At 44.9% G+C, this 25833-nt stretch overlaps 1 protein-coding gene across 1 annotated transcript in view; it reads left to right on the top strand.

Annotated features, from left to right (window-relative positions):
• The window catches only part of LOC144771759 (acetylserotonin O-methyltransferase-like), an 897827-nt gene that overhangs the window by 256204 nt on the left and 615790 nt on the right, over positions 1-25833 (top strand). Inside the window, exon 4 of the mRNA XM_078656055.1 lies at positions 13222-13287. Within this exon, the coding sequence (XP_078512181.1) occupies positions 13222-13287 (66 nt within the window). The remainder of the gene's footprint in view (positions 1-13221; positions 13288-25833) is intronic.

Here is a 25833-nt window from a genome sequence, read left to right as displayed (position 1 = left end):
GGGACCCACATGTGGACATGCCCATGGCCACTTAAGGCATTACATCAAACAAGTAAAATGTATTGGGAGAAATGCTATTTTGGTTCTAAGATGGTTTCATCAATTGCTCTTGTTTGGCCTTTCTTTGCATTGGTGTTTTATTAAACCTAGCTGAGTATTTAATTTGACCTGAATCCTTGAATCTAGTATGGTTTGGTGTGAAGATGGAGGAGACTTCAGGCTACTTAAACCGCACTACATGTTCATGATCTTTCAAAGATAAACAACAGTGGGATTTATGGTAACTGTACAGTTTTCAGGGTGTGGGGCTTCCCTGCAACTAGGAATTTACTTGTTGGGGAAAGGCAGATTGGGAAGGGTATTGAATCCTTAATTAAAAGTCTAGATCACGGCTAATGGTTGGCAGCTGGTTAGGCATTGCACCTGTACATTGCAGGAATGCACGTCATATTCCTCCATAAGGCAACTACAGCCATGCAGGTGGTACACCTGTTCCTGGTGATAGGAATTCTGTCTGAGAGGAAAGAATGAGTTGTGTGTTGTTGGCGTAGGAGTAGGACATCCATATTGTCGGTTCACGTACTCATTGAAGAGGGTTGGACCGAGTAAAATGAATTGAGTTGAACACTTACTTAGGACTCTATAGAACTATTTCCCAGCGGTAGTGGCATAATATTTCTAACTACCCTCTAATGGGACACACATGTCACTGTTGTATGTATTGTTTTGGGGCTGGTTGAAGACCTCTACTTCAGAGTTTTTTCAGTTCAGTTCAGTTAAGTGTTGGTTCCATGCCTAGCCTGTGTACCCTACAGGAGGCTTTAAGGCACATATCAAGAAAGTTTCTCTCTCAAACACTATGGGGTACTGAAGTCCACCAGATCTCCTCTCAAAATAACTGCAACTCTGGGGGCATAGAGACCTAGCATACATTATTGGGAAAATCTAAGATACGCATGGATCTAAATGTCAAATTGTCAGATTTAAAGGATGAATCAGACAGTGAGATTTAATAGTTGGACAAATACACTACTGCTAGAATTTTTGATGAGAGAGGACAACTGGACAGAACATTGGCGGGATCATTGCATCCACCCCTGGCAAAGGATAATACACTTTAACAATAGTATAGATGGGGCTAATCAGAATAGTATGTGAGCCTATGTCCTGTATTCGAAAAAGAAGACACCACAATCCGGTAGCTATCAAAATGCCAAGTGGGTAATGGTTATACAGCTGCATCCACCCCCAGGGTCACTGTTCTAGCTTGGCACAAGGAACTTTATTTTCCTGATGACCTATTGTATTTCTCATGTTGACACTGCAGTTGGGTGTCAATCAAGAGTTGGATTGAATCTTAGATATTGGAAAGTAAGTACATAACAGGTCCTACAAAAATAGTAATATATGATTCGCGTAAAGAGACAGGCAATTCATCTGACCTCAAAAGTGCAAGTCCTTACACAAATACTGTTACTTATTGCAGAAACTAGGAGCTCCATGGGCAAGGCAAAAAGCTGTGGCAAGAGCAGACAGCCCCAGCCTGTCTCTCTCAGTAACCCGAACAGTGCATAAAAGGCACACTTTACCCTTGCAGGAGTGTCTGACTTAGCATATAGCAAAGCAATCCTGCTCAGGATCCTTCCCAGTCCCCTCTACCTCAACGTTGCAAGTATGACATTCTACTCTATCAAAACACATGATTTCTCATCCTTCAAAATATCCAACAATACTGAATAATCTACAGACACAGCTGATGGATCAAGGAGAAGAAAGTGTGAAAGGCTGTGTGTGGAGCTGGCAGAAATGAACACTGCCTCGTTTGAGGGGACTAAACCCGACATTTTTGGAAGAGATCTATCAGCTATAATCTTTGCCAAAATATTATTATCAATAGTAGTACATGACAAAGAGCTATATGACCTACAGCTAGACTCTACGTGCCAGATTGTAGCAATGCCTCAATGGGTATTTTGTCGGTGATGTCATGGGAGAATGCTGGCAAACCACGCTTCACCATGCATCACTAATAAGAGAGAGGCCAATAAGAAAATATTTTCCTTAAATAAATCGGCTCGCAGTCCATCTTTGCTGAGGTGTGCCGAGCAGGCATGCTTTTAAACAGGGTCAGACTGACTTTTAGGGCAATCAGGCAGAGCCAGATGGTCTAGTCTGACAGGTCAGTGTGAGGGTTACGTTTTTGGCTGTTTCCGGGCCTGTTTTGCCTTTGAATTCTCTGATAGTAACACAAACATTGCAGCAACGCATCAAGAACAAATGTGTGCAGTCTCCCATACATTTCAAAATTCCCAAACAGTGTGTCTTTACAAGTTCAAAACTGCCATGATTTGTAAATGTGGGCCAATTTTGTTTAACTATCTAATTTGCTAATGAAGCTGATTTTATTTTGACCGTAGTAGTACACATCCCTGGTGGGAGACGTGGGATAAAATAATTTAGAGGGAAGTCAGTTAGGGCCTAATTATGAGTTCGGCAGTCCATGGAACCATCAAACCTGTGGTGGCTGTCCAAAAGTTGTATTACGACTGCAGCGATGGGATTGCCACAGGATCGCTGCTATCGTCGGGATTCTTGAACCCGTGACGGTGATGCAGCAGTCAGAGGCCACAATATGCTGGTGGCGCAGCTGCTGCACCGCCAAGTATATTATGAGTTTAGCCACTGCCCTCCTTTTCATGGCAGTGAGCCTGCCATGAAAAGGGTGGTAGTGAGGAAACTATGAGTGCCCTATGGCGCTCCCTGTTGCCTCGGTGCATGGAGGTGCATGCAGGGCAACACATGGTGTGCCTTACTGTCTTTCTGCACGCCCAGTTCCTGCACAACATGGACTTCTCCGTTCATGCCGTGCAGGAATGTGTTTGTGGCGGTCACACAGTGCTGCCTTATTAAGGGTCACATGTGAGCATTTGAAAGGCCCTGTTGTGGGGCAGCCCCTGCAGGACCACCCCACCTCTATTCCAATCGCAATACGGTGGGCGGTCTGCATACAGGTTTAGTGGTGTGGCAGTGGGGCGCTGGCATGGCTGCTCGCTGCCACACTGCCAAACTCGTAATTATGTCCTTAGTATTTTTTTACATTTTGCAGTCTAGGACTTACCCTAGGGTGAGATACTGGTTGTTCCTGGGCCAGAGGGGATACATATATGCTGATGGAACAGATCTCCTAGAGCAGAAGAAAAAAGGGATTCACATTAAACTGAATTCTAAGGGGATTTTGGAGTATAATATGTGTATGTCTAAAATAAACACCTTCCATTCAATCTGTATTGATTTATCAGACCGTCTTTGTCTAACTCCATTTTAATCAATCACAGTTTTTTTACTGGCACCTCTACCAGGGAAAGAGAAACATTACGACTACTGCGGTCCTATATACTGTCGTAGCTGTGGTGGCAGTGTGGGCACTGGCACACCGGGAGTCTGACTACCATAGTACGAGTTTGGCAGTCGAACCACCAAAGGGTTGCTGCAACAGGCAGTGGCGCAGCGGTCTGAGGCCCACTACATGCTTGGTGGTGCCGCAGCACGACTGCCAAGCATATTATAAGTTTCCTCACTGCCACAGTTTTTATAGAAGTAAGACAGCCATGAAAATTGTGGCAGTGGGGGAAAGAACCTCCGGCCGCCGCAGGGCCAGGAGATCCATGCAGGGGGCAAATGGTGATAACCTCTGTATGCATGCACCCCGGTTCCTGCACGGCATGTACTTAACAGTCCATGCCATGCAGAAGTGCGCTGCGGCAGTCCCACAACACTGGCATTCCAAGGCTCATATACGCACCTTTAAAACGCATTGCAATGAGCAAGCTGCAGCTGTACCGCTTGTCCTGTATTCCAATCAAATATGGCAGACTGTCTCAGTACGGGTTTGGCTGTCTTAGAGCAGGGCACTGGCTTGGTGGTCCACTCCAAGGCCGCCAAACTCATAATCAGGCCCTACGTTTGACTGCTAATTGTAGGCACAAATCTTATTATTCATCAAGCTTCTTCCAAGATGTCAGCTATCTGATTTTTCAACACCCCGGGTAGAATCAATGTATTTTGCCTGCATACAATACCCTCCACGATTTTAAGTTAATTCCTTACACACCAAAACTGTTTTACATGATCTGGTAACAAACTGAAGCAAAATCATAAGTTCATATTTATCAGCAAGTGTGGGAGCTTTTTTCACTGCTTATACTAAGTTGAATGTAGGCTTAATGCTATTCGTAGACAATGTATGCCCAGGTGAATGAATGACACTTAGAATCCACCCTCGTAAGATAGGCAAAAAAAGAATGTGGTATGTGTGGTTTGACCTGTGGGGGGTTGTGTATGGACCAGCATATCCTTGAGGTTCCTGCCTCTTTTGTGAGCGAACAAAGGTTTCCCTAAGTGGAGATCACCACAAGTCAGGGTTCGCATATAGGTCTAGCGTCTGGGTCTCTTGAACTCTTTTTTCCAGTAGTGTCTCTCTGTTGTTATTGCACGCCCTTTTCATAGCCCTGTCTAGGATGGGTGCCGGGTACAACTCTCTCATCAAAAGTACCTGACCTATATGCGTAACAACCTACAACGCCCATTCAGATTTGATTCTAAAATTGTGAACAAACATTGGCGAACCCTGACTTGTGGTGATCTCCACTTAGAGAAACCCATGTTCGCTTACAAAAGAGGCAGGAACCTCAAGGATATGCTGGTCCATACACGACCCCGTGCACCTCACATGCCAGGTATATTTTAACACTCACTTATCCATTCACTTCTGACCCTACCACTCACTACCCTCACACACAAACACATAGTGATTACATCAGCGCTCCTGCTTATTCGTTGGTTAGTAGCACGCCGTTTTCCATAGAGGGACGCGAAGACCCCTATGATGAAGCATGACACCAAGGGCCCTTTTGGTGTGTGAGGGGTATTGAAAAAACACTATGTGCTTCCCACAAATGTAGGAAACACATGCAACTCTAGACCCTGTTTTCTTTTTTCGCCTATCTTACGAGGGTGGATTCTATTTGTTCCTTAACTATAACTGGGGAGACTGAATCCGCCCCCAGTGTCCATGTGGACACGCTCTCTCCGCTCCCTCCTTTGATTTGTGTGGAATGACTGACACTACCAGCATTTGCCATTTTTCTTTTTTTGCTTATTAGGACTCTCATCTTTAGCTTCTCTAGCAGTCTACGTAATATGAAATCATGACTCTAACGAGTTTTACTATTCAAGAGGATGTCACCTTGAAGACAACACATTCAGAGAGGGCCATCCAGGATGCTCTGAATTATCAGTTGGAATGCAGTGACATTCTGTGGAATCAATATTCTATGAATGAGGATAGCTTTCTAGAATTAGGGGCATGGCTGGCAGTCCATGGCAGAGGATGATTTCCTCTTTACTCTTACAGAACGCCTGCTATCTCAGCGTGCTTGAAACCCACAAGGTACACTGATTCCCTTTGTCTCGGCATGTGAAGCTGATGAGACCCCTCCCCCCCTGGCTAAGCAGCGGCCTTGAAGGCTGGGATTTGCTCCATTTGTCCTGGGGAGAGCTCAACGATTCGGCAAGATCCAGGATGACAGACACATCAGACTGACTGGGCTCCGGCAGCCCATGATGCCGGCTGGGCCCCATTAAGGCTCCGTGGCAGAGGGTACCTGTGTGGAGGAGCATGACTGCTTGCTGCCTGGCTCTTCCCTCTCCTGCAACTGAGCCTTGGTATGTAAACACGGGACTGAGTGTACTGCAGAGGAAAGCCACCAGGAGGGGATCTGAATCAGAGTGGACTACAGCTCAAACATCCAAGAGAACATCTTTCACCAAAGTAAGAACCAGAGGGGGGGGGGGTGGTGGAGTGAAGCCTGGCTGATGGCTTTGAGATGGTATATTTAAATGTCACTGGGGGTATCACAGAGGATAATCTCAGCCTGGCCTAAAGATCCCAGATGTGTTTTGAATGTGATATAATTACTGGCCTACTTCAACAGTGACAGATGAATGAGCATTAAATAGCAGCTTTACAGGACACCTTGTCAAAGTGACTGAATGGTGGTCCCCTGCTGGGTCATGTACCTCAGGTTAAAGGCTATGACCATTGCCGGGACTATGTGATGCCCCCAGTACACACCATTGCTACCATAGAGCTGCTGAAGAACCCTGGCCTCCTTGACACCATTATTATGCACTGTAATCACTGTAAGAAATGAATGAGGCAACAACAACTTGTTCTTTCTCCTGGTGGGACTCTAACAGTTGGAGGTACATCTAGTCACTAAAAGAGCGATGTTTATGAGGCACTCAAAGGAAACTAAAGAGACAGCAGGTTCCGGATTGATGTGCTCCAGTTTTTAGGAGCGGTCACAAGCTAAAGAGGTATCACCAAGTAGATATACCACTGGGCTGAGTCTCGTTCTTCAGAAAAACAAAACAAAATTCTGGTGGCAGAAGAAGCTCCCCATGAGGTGCTGAAGGCCCCAGAGGCTTAGACTGATACTGTTGCAATTGGCATAACCCATATTTGCAAAGCACAAACTAATCACCTCTAAGGGTCTCAAGGCCCTGGGGGCCGTCAGAGAGATTAAGCGATCTATTGCCCAAAGGCGTAGGGTGCTGGGCTGACCTTCCACCGGTGCCAGGATTCGAACCGTGAGCCCCGTGCTCCGGGGTCAACCACCCTGGCCACTGCACCACATCTCTCCCTTATGGGCCTTTTTATAGCAGGGAACCTAGGGGTCACACTTAGAGGCAGAGGGGCAGCTCTGGCTTATGAAAACCCTGAAACTAGATCATTGCAAGAATTGTGGTAATTAAAATGCTAATGTTTTGAAGGCCACCCTCAATTTTAGTAATCTGCCTATTTGGCTAACAATGCCATTGGTTGAGGGGCTTAAAGATGACTCCAAGGGACTTCATCTGGACTGGGGATACCACAGGGTAAATTTAAAAACACTTAACTGATTCTGAAGGGGGAGGGGGCATTCCCTAATCTGGAGCTGTTTTACTTAGCAGCCCAGATCTTATGGTTACCCTGGTGATTAGAGAGTAAGCCTTCCCATGAGTTAAGACAGATGGGTCTTGAGACAGCAGCGGGTAAACTAATGGCAAGATTTTTAGGCCAAATTAGATCTGCTTCCATAAACATTCTGACAGTCATTGCTTTGAAGTGCTGGACCTCTGTGAATGTAAGATGGTGTCCACTCCACTTTATGTACCCAAAATACCTCCGCTGAGATTCTAAAAGTAAGTCATGTTATAAGGCCCAAGAGCCGGCCCGATAGTCGGAATATGGTTTAGCTAAAACAGTAGATTTATATTATTCAACCAAATAAATAAAATAATGAACAACTAGAGCAGTGACTTTCTATATTAATGGCACATGTGAGGTGCTCCTGAACAACGGAACTCGATTAGGAGCAGTAGAACTGAAAGCATTTTCTATGGGAGAGATTGCATTAAAAGGACACTATGAAGGATATACTTTTCTCGTGGAAGTTATGGCTAACGCTTAGGAGAGCTAAAATGAAGGCACTGTTTTTTAAATTCTGATCCATATGTGAAAAAGCTCTGATATGGTTAGTGACAACCCAGTGTTTCACTTTATTGAATTCTAATGTTCTATATTCATTAGAAAATTAGCATCATATTGCTGGAATATGATGGCCTGATTTATGAAGGCCTGCAACACTTTTACGCCGCTGTTGCATCACTTTTTGTTACGCTGCGGCAACGTAAATAATGCGCAACGTTGTGCCATATTTACAAAGTGGCGCATCTAAGCCGATACGTCACTTTGTAAAGGCCTGCACTACATTATACCTTTGTTAGGTATAATATATGCAGGGTGGGCATTCCCCCACAATAAAGAGTCGCTGAAGTGGCTCAGACAAATCTATGACAATTCACTGCGGCACTTCTAGGACTCTACTGCGTCAATATTGTACGCCAGCCTCACAGCAGGTGTAAGACTGGCGCTGGCCTATTCACATGGGCTTGCCCCATGTGAAAGGACACATTGCTAGACTTGCGTCTGTTTTCAGCCACACCCCAGCAATGTGCCATTTTTGTGCCTTCAGATACGTCAGAAATACTGATGTATCTGTAACTACTTGCGACATGGAGCACCATACATTAAATATGGTGCATCCATTCTGTCACAAGGAGGGTGCGGTGAAAACTGTTGCATCGTTGTTTTCACGCGGCGATGCAACAGTTTTCAAAAATCTGGCCCTGAGCTTTTTAATATAAATCCTTTCCTAAGGAGAAGTCTAATGCACTGAGCTCTGAAGAGTTTATTCAGGTAGGATACCAGCTGCTTCAAAAATCTGTGAAGGGAAGTAAGGGACTTTAGACATTATTGTTTTCAATGAGCTAAAACAGTTTATGAGATTACTAAATAAGTACCATTTTACATCTGTTTCCCCCAGACTATCTATCCTCTCAGCTGCTTAAGAGCGGCTTGATGTAAAAAAAAACAACAAAAAAAACTTTTGGTTGACAAAAGAGTTTTTTTAATCTTCTATTTAAAACATGGCAATAGATTTCGTATTGGTGCAGGAAGATATGTGCAGAAAGATCTCATGTAGAATAAACAAGTTTGTGCTCTAAAGATCCCCTCCAAGTCAGTTCCTTCTTAGGCTTTTGATTTTCTTTTTACTGCTCTCACATCCTTTTGTCAGTGGTTGCATTGCCTGCCATTGATGTGCCCTGCCTTCAAAATAATGATATTGTCAGTTAAATATAAAGACATATTAACATGCCTAACAACACAAACACATACGAAAATAATTGCTTTCATGAATTATTTATTTCAGGAGCAGAGACAAAATATTTTCATCTATATATTTAGCTGCCTGTATAAGATAGTTATTAATTCTAAAGCTGTCTTCTTCAGCATCATGTCTCCAAGTTTAGGCTCATTCTGTGAGCAAGGCGAACAATCTAGGTCTTTATTAAAACCCTGTGATCCTCAGAGGCATTTGACAGGGGAAGAAGACGGAGTGATATACGGGTTTATTCTGTAATGAGGCTTTTTTGGTGTTTTTTTCTTTGTTAACAGTTTTATATAGCTCGAACTCGACCCGAAGGTATTGGATTGCTTTACATAAGCTCAAGTTATGTTACACAAGGACATATTAATATTTGGGAGGCAGATGGAGAATAAGTGATTTGCCCAGATTCACAGGATGTTGAGCCAACGCTCGACTCGGGGCCTCATTACGATGGCGGTGAGACTGCCACTGTCAGGCTGTCGGTGGCGGTCCCACCGCCATCAGACCCTGCAGGACAGCCTGTCGCATTATGAAGTAGGGTGGGCGGAGAGACCTACCGCTATGCATCCAACGGGCTCAAGGACCCCGCTGGACCGTTGGACGGTCTGCAATCCCTACAACAGTGGCGGTACCTTATCAGGCACCACAGTAGGGATTACAATGTCCCCTTCCACCAGCCGTTTCATGGCGGTTGATCTGCCATGAAAGGCAGACAGAAAGCCTTTATCCCTGCCCTTCCGATATGTGCCCTGTGTCCTCCTACATATCCCTGCACCATATGGCAGGCACCGCATGTTGCCTGCCGCATAGTGCAGGGATATGCCAGATGTATGTGCTATGGCTTTCCTTTGTGGATATTGACAGACTCTGTCCAAATCAAAATGCAGTTTAATGCTATCTAATTTGCAATGCTAAATAATGTTCATTGAATGAAATACTTGGAGTAGGACTTCACATTTGATTTTCGTTGCAATTTAATTGATTACTTTCTGTAAATGCTGAATTATTAGTATGTGTTCACTATTCACGTTGTCTTTTTGAGGGTTTTAGCCCAATCAGAACACTTAGAGCAAGCCCATTGATTTGAAAAGGAGAGACATTAGATAATTGATGTTAAGTTTGTATGAATTTTGCACTATTTGTATAGCGCAAACTTTAGCTGTTAACGGTACGAGAGCAAAGGGGTACAACTCGTGTCTTGCAAGGTGCCATCTTAAAAATTAACATACATCAGAGGAGTTAATGAGGGGCATATTATCAAGGACCAGTGTTAAAATTATCGCCATTTTATCGGCAGGAAACTGCCGATAAAATGGCGATAATGGGCTTGATAATACGCCCTTGTTAATTCCCATAGAAGCCCATGTTCTTGTGTTAACATGAAAATGTACTAATTGAATTCTAAATGTTCCTCGTTTTGTTATTTGGCTGTAGAATTTTTTTTTTTTTTTTTTTTTGAAGAGCAAGACTTTATTAGCATTGTACAATAATGTTACATAGAAATGCCTCCAAATGGGAAGGCCAGAAACGGTATTCAGTACAGTGATGTAAACATTCAGGAGCTGCAGACCATTCTGGTCACATGTTACAGTCAGTATATGGGGCATTAAGAACATTCCGAGAAACAATTTCATTTTTCCATACATAACTTTCGCTTGCATTTTGTATTTTGAAAAAACAAAACGAGGAACTAAACATATGGCTCAACATTGACCGACATATTCATAGTCATTGAGTACCGAGGCACGTGGCTGCTGGCAAATGTAGAATCCGTGTACATCACCCCCCGCCACCCTCTAGTGTGCCCACCCCCCTACAACTGCCCCCAACACCATGCAATCTGGGCAGGCCCCTCGCCTGTAACATGATTCCCTCCCCCATAATCAGTCTGTGTCAGTGTCGTCATCAGAGCTCTCACTATCACTCTCTGGCAAAGGCTCACAGATGTCCCCTCTGTAGGAGTTCCAAGGCAGCCAAACTCCATTCCACTTACGAGGATTATCCCTCGTCTTATATACTGCCCTTTCCGTTATCATGAGCGTGTCCATGTTCCTGAGCCATTGCGCCAGCGTGGGTAGCTCAGCCACACCCCACTTTTGCGCAATGTCGCGTTTGGCCACCATGCAGCCTATCGTAACCCACATTTTACCATAGTGTGTCAAATCGGTAGGACCCCAGACATTCAGCAAGCACACCCTGGGATTTTGAGGTACATTTGAATTCAGTGTCTGTGCGATGGTACGGAGCACCCACCGCCAATAGCTCGATATGTACGTGCAGCCCCAAAGTGTATGCAAGAGCGTGCCCTCCCCCCCGCATCTCCGCAGACAGAGTGGGTCGTCCGCCCTCTGCAGTTTGTGCAACGCCACCCGAGTATAGTAGATTCTATGAAGGACTTTCAGTTGTATGAGGCGGAACCTAGCCGAAATACCGGCTTCACGCGGGGACGACAGAGCTGCATTCCATTCGGAGTCATCGAAATCCCCAAGGTCTTCCACCCATTTGCCCTTAAGTTTACCTAGTGGCTCAGGTAAGTTATTAAGCAGTTTCCGGTAGGTTAGGGAAGTTGCACCCTCCAGCACACAGTCCGTGAGTAGGCGGTCTTCCAACGGGGAGGACTCCGGAGGCGTGGTGTCAGGCGGGATCGCTGCCATGAGTGCGTGTCTGATTTGTATGTATCTGAATCTTTCCGTGTCCCTTAATTCATATTGTTGTTGGAGGGAAAGGAATGGGATCACCCCCTCCCCGGACCACATGTCCCCCACAGTCGATATCCCAATGGCGTCCCACTGATCGAATCCCTTAGAACGCCTCAGATGGCCCAGTGCTTTAGTGTCCCACAATGGTGTTAGTTTTGTGATTACCCCCGCCCAGTGTAGTTTCGATTGTGCTTTATACCATAGTTGTACCGTGTGTTTGGTGGGCCCCAACAGTTTCGCCGCAATGCCCTTGTGGTACAGAGGAGCCAACATGCTGTTAGAGCCCAGCTGGGCCCGGTCCGCCTTAAAGGCTGGGTCATCCTGCGGTGCGTATATCCATTTATTTGGCTGTAGAATTGAAGTTTTTGATTTGTGAAGATTTTTTCCTAACCCCCCCCTGTTTTCCTTTTTTTCTTCAAACACCACATTTTTGATGTGTAAAAAACTGTATATATGAGTATGTATGCGAAAAACTAATGAATGAGTGTAAGAGTGTGTCAATTTTAGAAAACACAAAACCTTTCCCTCTCCTGTGGATTTAATATGTGACGGTTTTTGATAAATTGATAAAAAGAAAAAATTTGAATTTTTGACTAATTACCAGAAATAAATGGATTAATTCAATTGAATGTTTTTTTCTGATGAAACAGTTTAATTCTTTTCGTCATGGTGTTGTTTTGATAAGTAATTTTGCAGTACTGGCATATTGTGGTTGTTACTTAAATCTAAGGCTTGGCCTTACTGCAGATAAGCCAAACCCTTTATTGGTTTTCGCTTGTGTTAACATGGGCTTCTATGGGAATTATCAAGGGCGCTGTGCCGAAGAAGGAGGACAGTCTGCTTGGTGCCAGATCATTGGACCATTGGAAATCCTAGAACCTGACGGTCGTAACATTAAGAGATGTTAATTGCAGTATGACTAAATGATACGACTAGATCCCATGATTGGATTGTATCGCTGACCCTACAACAGCTTTGTTCCTTTGTATTGCTACGTAACCACAGATACGGTGGTCACCTTTGGCACAGCTTCATATGTATTGTTGAACAGCCTGATTACAGGTGGATGTATAAAAGAGTTATAATCGACATCTGACAACAGTGCAAATGACTAAGCAGCTTTGTCTTTCCTATTTTTAACCAAGAATAAGAATAGTCCCTAGTGACTAGAGAGAAAAAAAAACATCCTGAAGAAGGTGCAACATCCATATAAACACCGAAACGCTGCGTCGACTCTTTGTTTTTTTTAATAAAAGTTTCTTTATGAATTGCATATTGTGTTATTTATGTACTGATCATAGGGCTATGCCTTGTGCCTTTTTTTAATAAATAATAAATCCTGATATTTTTAACTAAAACTGTTGATTGAGTATATTGTAACTTACAGTGCTTCACTGACGTTGTTTTTGTGTATTCCATACCACATGGTATTTTGATGAATGTTTTTAAATCACTTGATTACCTACTCTTTAGGTAATGGTTTCTTACTGCCTCCTATATGTCTACTATAGCAGACGGTAATGTCATACTAGAGATATTTTATATCTTGTAATCAGGACTCACTTGAGTATGATCATTTACTCAGACACCATAAGGAACGAAGACATCATTCGAGTACTAGAGAACAATTGGGACCCTTTCCGTCCAAATGTGTTGCTTTATTAAATATGACCTGAAATGACAGTATTACGAAATCGAAGGCTAGATAAAAATGGCAAAGTGATTATCTGGTTATTATTTTTTCACAGGGAGGGGACGCATCAGCACCAAAGGGTTTCTGGAATATCATCGAAAGTTTTTGAAGCGGTTTACAGGTAATGTTAACTGTATTTTGTTTACCATTGAAAGAGGAAGATTTGTAATGTATTTGCAAAGCCAAACAGAGCAAACGTGAGTTGTGGATACAGTTAATTTCGTTTGGTGAACTTTGTACCAAATGTATACGATTTTCAAATTATTAATATTGCTTACTTTAAAATTGATGCAAATCTCTACTTCTTTGGCACATTCCAGTGCTTTGTGTATGAGGACAAACATATAACAGCATGGAAATAAAGATCATTTAGTTTTAGAGCCTCATCGTCAGATGGTAATATCTCATCACTTACGTATGCGTCATAAGCCAAACTCAAAGGTGCATACCAAGGGCGAAGGGCAATTATCTCAATAATAATGCCCTCTAAAATCCGAATTAGGGCATGTGCTCCAGGAGCAACAGCGAATCAGGAACATTCTGTGTCCTATTATTAGGTCATTAATAAGCATTGTTTTGTATTATGCACCTTGAGAAGAGCCAAGAAGCAGCAAAAAAGCCGTGCGAGTCACATTCTGGTCAATTGGTGACATTTTATTATATCACAAGGTTCAGAGTGGTGGATGGTAGGCTTTTATTACTAGAAGCTGGATGATTCGTTTCTAAAGTGCCTTTTTATCTGTAAACTCTCGCAAATCGAGCAGCATTGAGCAACTTAATGTGGCTTAACGCTGCCTTATAAAAAAGGCCCCCTTTTGAGCTATACTTAGCGTGAAAGGACAAGGCAATAAGTGTTGTGGAGAGGGTTCCACCGCAACACCCATTGATTTTGATGCTGCTCCTTATTTACAATGGTGGCGTAAATAGGAGGCAGCGCCAAAATTAAGACCAGGGTAAACCTGGTCAGTTCAGTTCAGTTCTTTAGCTTTATTCGATTTTTTTTTTAAATCATAAAAGCATACATTTAAAAACACTCATGACAAGAATTACATACAAATACACAAAATAGAAGGAAGATAAAACATTAGTCCATGTTGCATAAATAAGTTCCTTTGTTTCATAGTAGAATTCATGTTTTTCCATACCCATGGCCAATGAACATTGTGACCGGATAGTTCAAGGTGGAGAAGTCATGGCCACACAGTGTACGCGTATTTCTGCCCTTTGGGTACACTGACTCTGCCCTTAATTTTAGTCTAGGCTTATATGCCCTGCTTGGGTAGAAGTCTTGTAGGTCCCAGATGGATATAGGGCCAACACCTTCACGGGGGTACAAAGTTCGCAGGTAAGGAACGACTGAGCTGCTTTTAAATTTTATTAGAACGAGGTCCCCGTCAATATCTTTCTGTAGGGGGCCTAGCCAGCCCACCCTTCTAACTGACTTGATAGTACCATCTAGACCAAGGGGCAAAGGCCTGTTTTTAGTTAGCCAATATATGACTTTGTTAAGTAAGTCTTGTTCCCGCTCAGTTTTTCCATGTTTGATTTCGGGAACTCCTGCAAGAACACACACAAAGGGTGCAGCCTCCGGGGGTAGCTGTATGTGAGTAGTATTCCTATTTGGCTCTACTTTTGAAACAGTATATTGTAAAGGACCCGGTTTGTGATTAGCTTTAGGTACATCGGGGAGTGAAGGGATAGGGACTAGGGGACAAGTTTGACTGTTACTTTTGGTACCAAGTGAGCTCGGACAAATTGATGTTAAAGAAATTTCAGTGCGGGTTTGGCTGGCCTTTAAACATTTCTCTATTCCCAACAGCCTATCCTCTAGGGTGGTAATTTTAACAATCAGTGGAGAGATGAGTGAGCCGACCATTTGTTCAATCTGAGCCAGAAAGTTCTAATTGAGAGAGGTTATCCATTGGTCTATTTTTTCTTCCGATTTTTGGAGGGGGTTAGTTGCAGTCAGTGGGGAGTTAAAACATAATTTTTGCTGTTTTGATTTATTCCCTATGTGCTTATCCCCATCCCACTTCCTTTTACTAGACAAGGACTGCGAAGAGACCGTGTTTGGTGTATTAACATTTTTGGGTTGGGCCCGGGGGCTGGCAATTGGGGTAGACATACTGGTTTGATCAACGAGGCAAGGGGAGGAACTTTTAATTTCATTTCTGGGTTCCACGGTGGCATACCTTGTTTTGCAGAGGGAATTTAGTTCATCCAGGAGCGAGAGGTGTTGCGTTATGCCATTGGTTGGGTCAAGCGATTGGTTAATAGATGTACTAGTCTTGACAGTTTCAATCAAATTGACGGTGGACGGAGATGGCCTGCTTGGAACTTGTGTCCCTGGATGCAAGTCTCTATGGCTGATAGATCTATTGGTCACCCCCTTGTGTGTCATGATGGGGTTTGCGATTGTTAGGCTATCACAAGGTTATGACAAGGTCTCAAGAAAGTCTGAGGATATTAGAATGTTCTCAGCTAAAGTTCAGTTTGTAATCCCTTGCCAAAATGGACATAAAGTTATTACCTTAGCAGTGAAATGGAGTCAGGGGGAGTGGCCCCGTCCCGTTCCCCTCGTGCCTCTGAGGGCCACAGAGGGCCCGCCCTTTGCCCGGGCTTAGACCGCGCGCGAGCCCGCTACGCGAGGGCTGTCCTTCTTTTTCTATCCCCTCCGGGGGCGGAAGTAGCAGCAGAGGAGTCTGGGGGATGTAGTTTCCCCACCCCACGGCAGCCACTATCCTGTAGTTCTGCGGCGGCGGGGGAGAAGCATCAAGGATTCCCAAATGTCCTGTGGGCAGCAGTGAGCAGGTAGGGGTGATTCTCCCCCCAAAACGAGTCTTCTACCCCCCACAACAAGTGTTCAAAGGAGCGCCCCTGGTCTAAAACAGGCAAAAGGAGTAGAAATGCATTCTTTCTCCTCGTTTTTGCTGTTTCCACGTGTTCTGCATTATGTGGCACACATAGAAATAACAAAACACCATTGATTGTTTATGTGCAACTAACTCCATGCTCCGCCACTTGTCTCGTAAATATGCCCCTATGTGTTCTCCAACTATATTAGTAGAGAACATGCCAACAAAGGTAATTATAGATTTATATAAAGATATATTCAACTCCGGACCTTCAGAACTGTAACAGTATTTCTACAAGATGTGTGGGATAATCCACTTTACTCATTCACCTTCGCCTGAGCAGGCGAAACGGAGAGTAATACGCTTTTTTTAATTCTGACCTATCCAGCTTCTTTAAAACAAACAAAAACTCAAATGGACTGTGTGAAGTTTTTTCTACAAGCTCACAAATGTGATTTTGTATGAAACGAGCATCATAGCCTTTAGAAAATGCAAGGACGTGCATATTTGTTAAGACATGTTAAAATACTTCGAGGTTAGGTATGATGTACGCAAGCGTCACCCCCCTGATGCCAAAGCCACAAAGGTGAGAAATAGAATGGTACTAAAATGAATTTATTACCATTTTATTTTTCCCTTTCCCCAGCCAGCTTTGTTTGGGGGCAGGGCCACTGCTGCTGACTGTCAGCAGGGAGTGGTGCTCACTCCACCAGCTTAGAGTGCGCATGTCATTTTGGAAGGCTGTCTTGCGACGGGCAGCCTGACCTGCACACTTTAAACCACTCCACCCAGCTGTGTTAGACAGTAGGGTGGAAAGCGGCACAGGTCCACAGTGCCTGCAGGAGCCCCGTGGCAGCCTGCAGCCTGCTATAGCCAATCCTGGCACTGCTCTCATGCTGCTTAACATTATCAGCAGCATGTGAGCTGCATCTGGATGGGTATGGAGACTTCAATTGCAGCAGAGACCACCAGCACTGAGGGGCTGAAGCACGAGGATGACCAAAGAAGGCAAGCCAGTGGAGAGGGCAAGTACATTTTTAAAAATTTTATTTAGCCTCAACGCCAGATCGCTGTTGTTTTTTTGTTATAAACACAGTTTATGATAAGCCATTACTGACAGCTTTGTCATTGTCCTCACGTTGGCCAGTGGCTGGTTGGCTGCCTACCAAATATTTAGGGTACCAGCTGCCACTGGGACACTTTCTGATATATGAGTCATGTAGTAAGTCATTGTAGCATAGATGGGGTAAAGAAAAGGGAATTGCCATACTTTCTCATTCATACTTCCACAATTCCTGTTCGATTATATTGTGTGCACACATGTTTGTCTTGTTGTAGTATGTGTGCAGTTTTGTTGTCATGCTATGCCCTCTTGAATACAATGGATGTTTCTCATGCCATGCTAGTGTATAAACAACAACCAGACAATTCATCAGCCACGAAATCACACGGTCATGAGTTACTGGTTGAGCAGTGACTCAACATGCCATTCTTTTGTTAGATGGGCAAAAGGAAACTTTTATGGGAAGTAATTTGGGCTAACAGGCTAACCCTTACATTCTCAGGCTGAGCTGCACATGCTAGAGAGCCATAGGCAGCATTCTAACATTTACTGATACTACCTTCCCTAAAGTCTTCCCACCCCAACATTCCCACCCTACCCTTCTCTAGAACAATGACCTTAGCCAATGTTATAACTTAGCTGGCTCTGTTCATTCCTCTATCTTCTCCATCAGTTTCTCCAACTATGATCTGTTTGATAGTAATGAAAGATGTAGTCTATCATGCAGAAACAAAACCATGCATTCATATAACAATCTCACTGTGCTCAATCACCTTGATACCCTTGACCTTATAAAAAATGTAAATGTTTCTATTGATCTCCTTATGTGACCTGTTTATGTTCACCAGGGTCCAAGCCCCTCGCCACACTCTTTTTTTGTAGGATCTGTTTTTACGTTTTTCCTGGTACAGTTACATAACAAGTGGAGGCACATTCAGAGTACAAGGGTATTAATATCTAACTAACCGTCAGTTCAGGAGACTTGTGGGAACATACTTTGTAACTGGTCTGGTGCATGTCTCCCTGCAGATCTAGAATGTGCTGATATATACATGACTGCACAAGGCCGTGAGGCACCCTCCAAAGTAAATAATCAGTATGCAATCTCATAGATCACTGCATTTCATGGCAATAGCATCAAATATATTTACATTATAGAACAGAGATGAACATCATGGGTAAAGAGATGGCGTAATGGGTTGGGAGGCAAGGGGAAAACAGAAAAATGTTAGCTAATTCTCAATGCAATTCCAAGTTTCCCCTGGGTGAGTTGTCTTCTTCTTCGTGATAATCCTATATTCATGCCCCTCTCCACACTCTTCTGGGCAACAACTGCGTCCAGTAGTACACCATTACTTACTATCATCCCTGTAGAATTCTTTTTCATCATTTTCAACAACTGCAGGACTATGGACTGTAGCTGGTACCTGTAACACCTCCTCATTCAGTCTTGGCCATTTTGCTGTCAACTCTCACTTTGTCATCATGAACAAGACCCACTTCTTGCTACCCATGTCATACTTATGTACCAGCTGTTATCCAAAAAACTGCTTACCCTTTTGATCCCAGGTCAACCTCACAAGTGAATGTCTACATATTCAAATCTTTCTATTCCTACCCTTCCTTTCCTCCAAGCCAGCAAGATGAAAGCACAGTCGTTAGGTGCCCTATAAATCTCAGATAACCCCACATGCAATCACTTTTCCACTTGCCCAGTGCTTTCATTCTGTTAGTGCTCACGCCCACCAAAATGTCTTAGTCGCTGCCCCTCTCCTGAATGAATGGGTTCCCAACTGCTTCTCATTCCACCTTGTTTGTGCCTGGCACTTCCTCATTACTTCCAGCACTTATATACTCATCACCTAGGCTCCATCTGCATCCTCCAATAGTGGCCCGAGGGCCTTCTTCTTAAAACTCAATAAACCTTTTAACTTTTGCACTGGTCAAATACCCTTTTCCTCCAACTTTCTATGCCAAACTGTTGGGCATATTTATGAGAGCTTTGCATCAGGGTTTCACCACGCAACATAGTAAATGCACGACACAAACCTCTAAGTCATATATATGAAGCCACCAAAGCCAAATTGTGTAGCTTTAATTGCCTTAAAAAATATGGAGTAATGCAACGCAGGGCAAATCATACTCTGTTCCAGGGAGGCTTTCCATGGGCATTTTGGTGGATGTTTCCACACAAATCCCATGATTTGTTACGCATTCCCAAATTTACCAAACCTGTTAAACCTGGCGATGCGCCAAAAAGTTATGCCTCCCCAGGTGAGGCATAATGTAATCAAGTCAGTTGATCTTCCTTGGTCTGTTGCTTTAGTGAATCTTCAATGCCCTTCTTCTTTGTAGGTCGTCAGGACCACATTGGCACAGTTGACCCACTTCAGCTCGGGCTAGGTGGCTTGGGTGCTAATCCACTGGAGCTCCTGAGTCTTTGGTGAAGTGCAGGCAGCCCTCCCAGGCTTTGGAGGATCAGCAGCTTGCAGGGCGAGACAACTATGGTGCAATTGTTGAGAGTATGTGAACAGGCCAGTAAGGCCGGTGCAGAGGCACCTGCTTCTTCTGAAGTTCTTTCTTTCACAGCTCTTTGGCCCTTCTTCTTCTTTTGTCTGCAAGATCTGATTTACTGGTGCCCGGGCTCCCCTAAATACTGAAGCTAGGGGCATTTAGGGGAGTATAGAGTAGTAGCCAATGGGCTACTTACCCCTGGGGTCGCCATTCCCCCTACACGAACACATCCTGGGGAAGGTGGGCATAACCCTGTCCCAGAAGTCCCAAATTTGCCATCACCAAGATGGTAATTTCTGAAAAGTTGCATCCACTTCAGGTAGCCCAGTTCAGGTGTGGTACTCGCCTGAGGGTGGCCACACATTATTGGCTTAGCTAATTTTCCTGCCTGGTGCCCTAGGGCTCTGGACAAAGGGTGGTGGTTTCCTCTTCTGTGAGAGAAGACAAATTTGCATACTAAAAGCAGTGGGTCTCTTTGAAGCTCCCCGATATTGGAATGCTAATTCAAAGGGCGTCCTGTGGATGGATGTGGAAGGCACCCCCTGTTCAAGCAGGCTTCGTTTATGGCCCCTGGAGAGCAAAGGCCCTCACCCTTGGGGTCAGAAACTCATCTCTGGTGGCAGACTGGTTAGAACCAGTCTGCTGGCACACAAGCGGCTGGCAAGTTTTCAGGTGGCGCATCTGTGTGCATGTATTATTTAATCTCACACTGGCATCAGCGCAGGTTGATTAATATGAGCCATTGGATACCAACTATCCCATGTTTCAGTGAAATCATTATATAGCTGGGAAGCTCATTTCCACCAGTGGCCAGCGCATGCATGTAAAAATTGCTTCCCTGTTCACTTGTACTGGCAGCCACGCAACTGACCGGCACAGGACCATACCTGCTTGTGTGGTAATGCCCTCACATGTAATATAGTGCAGCTTGCCATAGGGTGTAAGGCTGTGGTATGGGTAACTTACCTATACTGCATGCAGTGTTGGTATGCATGACTCACAGGCTGTGTGCCATGTGGTGTTATCACGTTTACCTGCAACAAGACATGCAGCCTGTAGTGGCAGTTTGCATGAACTCGGTGCAGGAGCCCTTTGGATGGCACAGTTCATGCTGTTGCCACTAGGAACCTTCTTTAGTACCTGCAGCCCTAGGTACCAGGGGTAGCATTTAATTTCAGACAGTAGCAAGGCATTGTCAATTGCAGGAAACAATTGTATGGTTTTGTAAAAGAGATTTGGAACTGGGGGCCAGGTTACTAGGAACCCATTGCACAACCAGTTAAAATCCCATCAAATACCAGGCAAAAAGTGGGAGTGACAATGTCAAAAAATGACACTTTCCTACACTACTCCCTCCCAAAGGATGAGACAAACCTTTCCGAAGAGAGTCTTCATCTTTTAAGTGGAAGAACCTGGAAAGGTAATCTGCATTGGCATGCTCAGTCCCAGGTTGGTGTTCCACTGTAAAGTCTATACCCTGTAGGGAGTTGGACCGCCTTAACAGATTGGGTTTTCAGCTTTCATGTGCAAGAGCCATTTGAAAGGCATGTTGTCAGTTTGAACAAGGAAGTGAGAGCCAAACAAGTATAGCCTCAACTTCTTCATGGATCAAACCACAGCAATGGCGTCCCTCTCAATGACCCTCCAACACTGCTCTCTTTGAAGTAACCTCCTGCTAATGAAAGCAACAGGTTGGTCATGTCCACCATCATTGGTTTGGGCTAGGACCACTCCTTTCCTATGTTCAGAGTCATTTGTATCCACTATGAACTGCTTCGAATAATCTGGAGCTTTTAGAACGGTTGCTAAGCACATTGCTTCCTTCAGAGTGTCAAAAGCCTTTTGACAGCTCACTATCCAGTTTTCTATCTTTGGCATTTTCTCGAGGTTAGTTCTGTGAGGGGAGCCACAATTGACCCATACCCCTTCACAAACCTCCTGCAATATCAAGTCAAGTCAAGGAACGCCTTGAGTATGGGTGGTTGTAGCTGCCCAGTCCACAATTGGTTAGATTTTGGTTCTTAGCATTGAACCTGGCCTCTACCTACCAGGTGGCCCAAGGATCTAACTGAGCCCTGATCTATCTGGCATTTGCTTGCCTTGATAGTGAGGTCTGCATTACGTAGAACATCCAGGACCTGACCAAGGGGAATGAGGTGATCCTGCCAAGTTCAATGAATCTCAATTCCAGAATTTAGCTTATATCAGATTTGATGCCCCCTTTGACATGGTCAGACTGCATGCAGGTTTTATTTTTGACAGGTAGGCTGTCTCTGGTGTCCATGTCATGTAACCACATGCCTGTCTGACCAGGGGTTGAAGAGAGGAACTCAGCATATCAGGGCAGTACTTGCCTGCAGTTGGCCTCCTGTTGGGCAGACAGCTTATGTGAGAGAGGAGGTGAGGGAGGGATTCACTTCCGTTCTCCTGATTCTCATCAGTGACCATCCGCGTGGCCACTTCTTCCCTGTTGTGATAGGGTTTACAGCAGTTTACATGGATGACCCTTTTTGGGTTCCAGCAAGTGCCAAGGTCCACCAGATAGGTGACCTACCCTCTTCTTTCTAGGATAGGGTTGGTCCCACTCCCCTTGTTCTGGAGGCCCCTAGGAGCCACTGGCTCCAAAACCCACACCTTCCACCCTGGTTGTTTCATCATACCAGAGCTTCTAAAGCTGTTGGCTGGCCTCACGGTTTAAGGATGCCTTTTCCATGTATTCAGCCATTGTGAAATGAAGGCTAAGCACATAGTCCACTATGTCTTTCTTAGATGTTTTGAGAGGTCTCTCATAGCCTTCCTTCACTAGACACAAAGGTCCCCATACAGGATGACTTTATGTCAAATAAAAATTCCCTTTGGGCACATTAAGTGAAAAGACATCAACTTATCTAAGACAAAAATTAGACAACAAATATTCAAACATCAAAACTAAGAGCAAAGCATAAGCTACAGAATCATGAGAAAACGGTCAGTTCGAATAGCACAGTTTATTCATACATAAAATTGGTTAAAAAACAAATTAAAATTACATAAAACTTGGGAACACAGAGAATATATCAGAGGAAAAGAATCAAGTACATCAATACATCTAATCAAATTCCTAAACCTATAAAAGGGAGGTACACAAAATTCCTAGATCAAATATAAGTAGTACTATTCCCTTAATTACGACGCGTTTCGACGGACAGTTAGTATATCGCCGTCTTCATCAGGAAATATTGACTGTCTTCCCAAGATATCTCGTGTCATGATCTAATCATCAGAGTAGGAAACTTGTGCCTCCTATCTCTTAAGTGGAATAAAATTCTCACTTTGGACTGATTAAACGGAAAACTGCTCGGCAGATCTTGGTTACTTCTTTAAAGCACCACTCCAAACTGAGACGAGTTGTTGTTAGGTAAACAGCAGAATGGTTGTTAAAAATCCAGAGTATACGCGGTACAGTACTTGGATCACAGCTTTGTTGAAAACGTCCATATACTTTGACGTAATTGTAAATGCAACCAATATTTAATATGTGTATATCGAGGAGTATGCACGTTGGCGTATTTCGTTTTTTTTTCAATTTAGTTCCTCCTTACACGGCCTCTTAAATAGTATTGCTGCTAGCGTCCCGCGAGTCAATCCGCTCGTCTCCAACTGGAAGCACTTCTCTGTATGAAAAACTCAGGCATGATATACAATTGACTTCTGAGTTTTTCAGGGAGTCCCATGATCATTCCTTTTATGGTTTTTTTGAATCTCTCAACTAAACTATGTGTTTGTGGGTGAAATGGGGTGCCGTACTTATAAGCCACTCCACATTCAGCCCACATGTGTTTCAGGTAGCCATACATGAAGTTTATACCTGTAGTCTGATGCCACTTCCTTAGTGAAACTCATCCTGGTAAAGATCTCAATGAGGGACTGAGTCTCTACAGAATCAATAGCAGTCCTAAGTAGTATTGCTTCAGGGTATCTTGTGGCTTGATCCACCACCACCAGTATAAATCTGTTCCCTGAGGCTGTTGGAGATTCGAGTGAGCCAACATCATCAACCCCTACCCTTTCAAAGGAAACCCCAACCACTGGAAGTGGAATTAAGGAGTCATTTGGGCGGCCACCTGCTTTGCCACTAGCTTGGCAGGAGGCACAGGAGTTGCACTCCGTCACCTTCTTGGACATACCTGGCCAGTAGAAGTGGGTAACTAATCTACTCCAAGTTTTGAACTAGCTAAGCTGCCCAGCTAAGGGGGATATCATGAGCCAAAGTGAGTAAGAACTCTCTATACATCTGAAGTACTACCACTCTCCCAGTGGCACCAGCTTTGGGGTCTATGGCCTTAGTGTAGAGGACTCCCTACTCCCAATAGGTTTGATGGAGCCACTGACATCTCATGTTTCCCGATCAGTCGCTGACTGTCTCAGGCATTCAAGAGTGGGACAGATCCTCTGTATCTGGCAGAGATCTTACATAGATGGCCCCCATGGGCCCAGGTTCTCTGCTGTGAAGGCCCAAATTCTTGTGGTTCAGTACCACTTGGGGCTGACAGATCTTTTCGCTGAGGAGACGGCCTGAGTTGGTCTGTTCAGAAGTTGGTTTCCCCAACCTCTTGCCTTTTCTCTTGGAGAGTTGGGCAATTATTCCAGACTCCAACTTCTTTGTCTCTTCCACTGTGTTGCACTGTGCTCTGGTTCTCATACACACCCCTTCTGTGTTCACACAGAATAGCTGAGTGGGTTTTTCTTTTGACCTCAGCCCATGCTGAGGACTCCAGATCACTGCCAAACAGACATCTTACAGGAATTAAAGAGGATATCACCACCTTCTTGCGGCCATTAACCCTTCCCCAGTCTAAGGACTCCACCGCCATGGGATGGACCTTAGTCTGATTATCAGAGTTGAGGACTGTGATTGTCTCACCAGTCAAGTACTGTCCTGGGGATATCAGTATTTTGTCACCATAGTGACAATAATTGCACCTCTGTCCCTCAGTGCTTCAACTCTGATCTCACTTATATGAGACTGTTTTCCATATGTTTCTAGGTTAATGGGCCAGACAGCCCGGGCAGCTACATCTGCCCCCCCTTCAGAGTCAAAAGTTTCTTTGGTGAGCTCCATTACATGGTCAGGGCTCACTTAGGATCCCATCTGGAGACTTACCACTACATTGACTGCATGTGCACTGGGGGACTCTTTGTATTGGAACATCTGCATCTTTACTTCTATTTCTCCTTAGGTACAGCCAGTACTCCCAGTACTCCCAGTGTTGCTTTTGGTAGGATTGCTGTTGGGGTCACCGTCAACATCAACACCTCAGGATCCTGTAGGGCCTCAGGTTAGGTTAGCTCCTGGGGAGGACCTGCCTCAGACATGGTATTTACTTTTTAGGAAGCTACAAAAAATTCTGAGTACTTTCTCAAGGCCTAAATAACTTGAATATGTTTTACGTTCTAAATAGTTTCACTGTGGTACATAACACTAGGCCCAACAAATAGGTTTTAAACAGTTTAGAGGGGCGTGGCCAAGATGGCGACCGGGAAGGACGTTCCTGTGTGAGGCTCCCGGCCTGAATCCCCTACCCTGACCACCTAACAGCCTTTACCCCCTGCAGGCGCCCTACAAATCGTGGGCGCTTGTTGCCTGGGGCACAGACAGAAGAATCCCGCTGTCTCCCGGGCCGGTGGTGTCCCGCGACTGCCCTGAACGGGACTTCTCTTGTGCGAGACCCAGCCCGCCATTTCGCAGAGCAGAAGAAGCGGCCGTTGCTGGTGGCGGCCGAGGTCCTCCCGAGCAGGGCGAACGGATTTGGGTGTAGCGACCGGCGGGAGGACACTGGCGGGGCTGTGAACAGGTGCCCGGCTTCCGCGTGACTCCCCGGCCATAGTGGGTGCGTCCGCGAGTGGGTCGCGCTGACGCCGGCCCGCGGAACCAATCGAGCCCCCGGCTGCTGGGCCTGTACCCGGGGCCCTGCCGCTCCCTGTGTTAATCTGCTGGACGAGCTAGGTGACAGCTGCTGGGAGTGGCGGAGTGTCCCAACCGAGGCGGTGAGTGGAGTCTGACACCGCGGCTGGCCAGGAGCTTCAGGGGGAGTACCGGTGCCTTGTGACCCTTCGGCCGCCAGGGGCAGTGGCTACGGTGGCTTGCGGCTAATCGAACCCCTGGCTGTCGGGCCCGGCCCGGATCCGATCCCCGGAGCGGCTACGGTCTCCAGGACGAGGGCGTCCTGTCTGTGGGGGCGACGCGGAGACCTGA

Source organism: Lissotriton helveticus, chromosome 8, assembly GCF_964261635.1.
Source record: "Lissotriton helveticus chromosome 8, aLisHel1.1, whole genome shotgun sequence".
NCBI lineage: Eukaryota > Metazoa > Chordata > Amphibia > Caudata > Salamandridae > Lissotriton > Lissotriton helveticus.
Note: the sequence above shows the minus strand (reverse complement) of the source record. Positions and strands in the feature narration are given on the sequence as shown.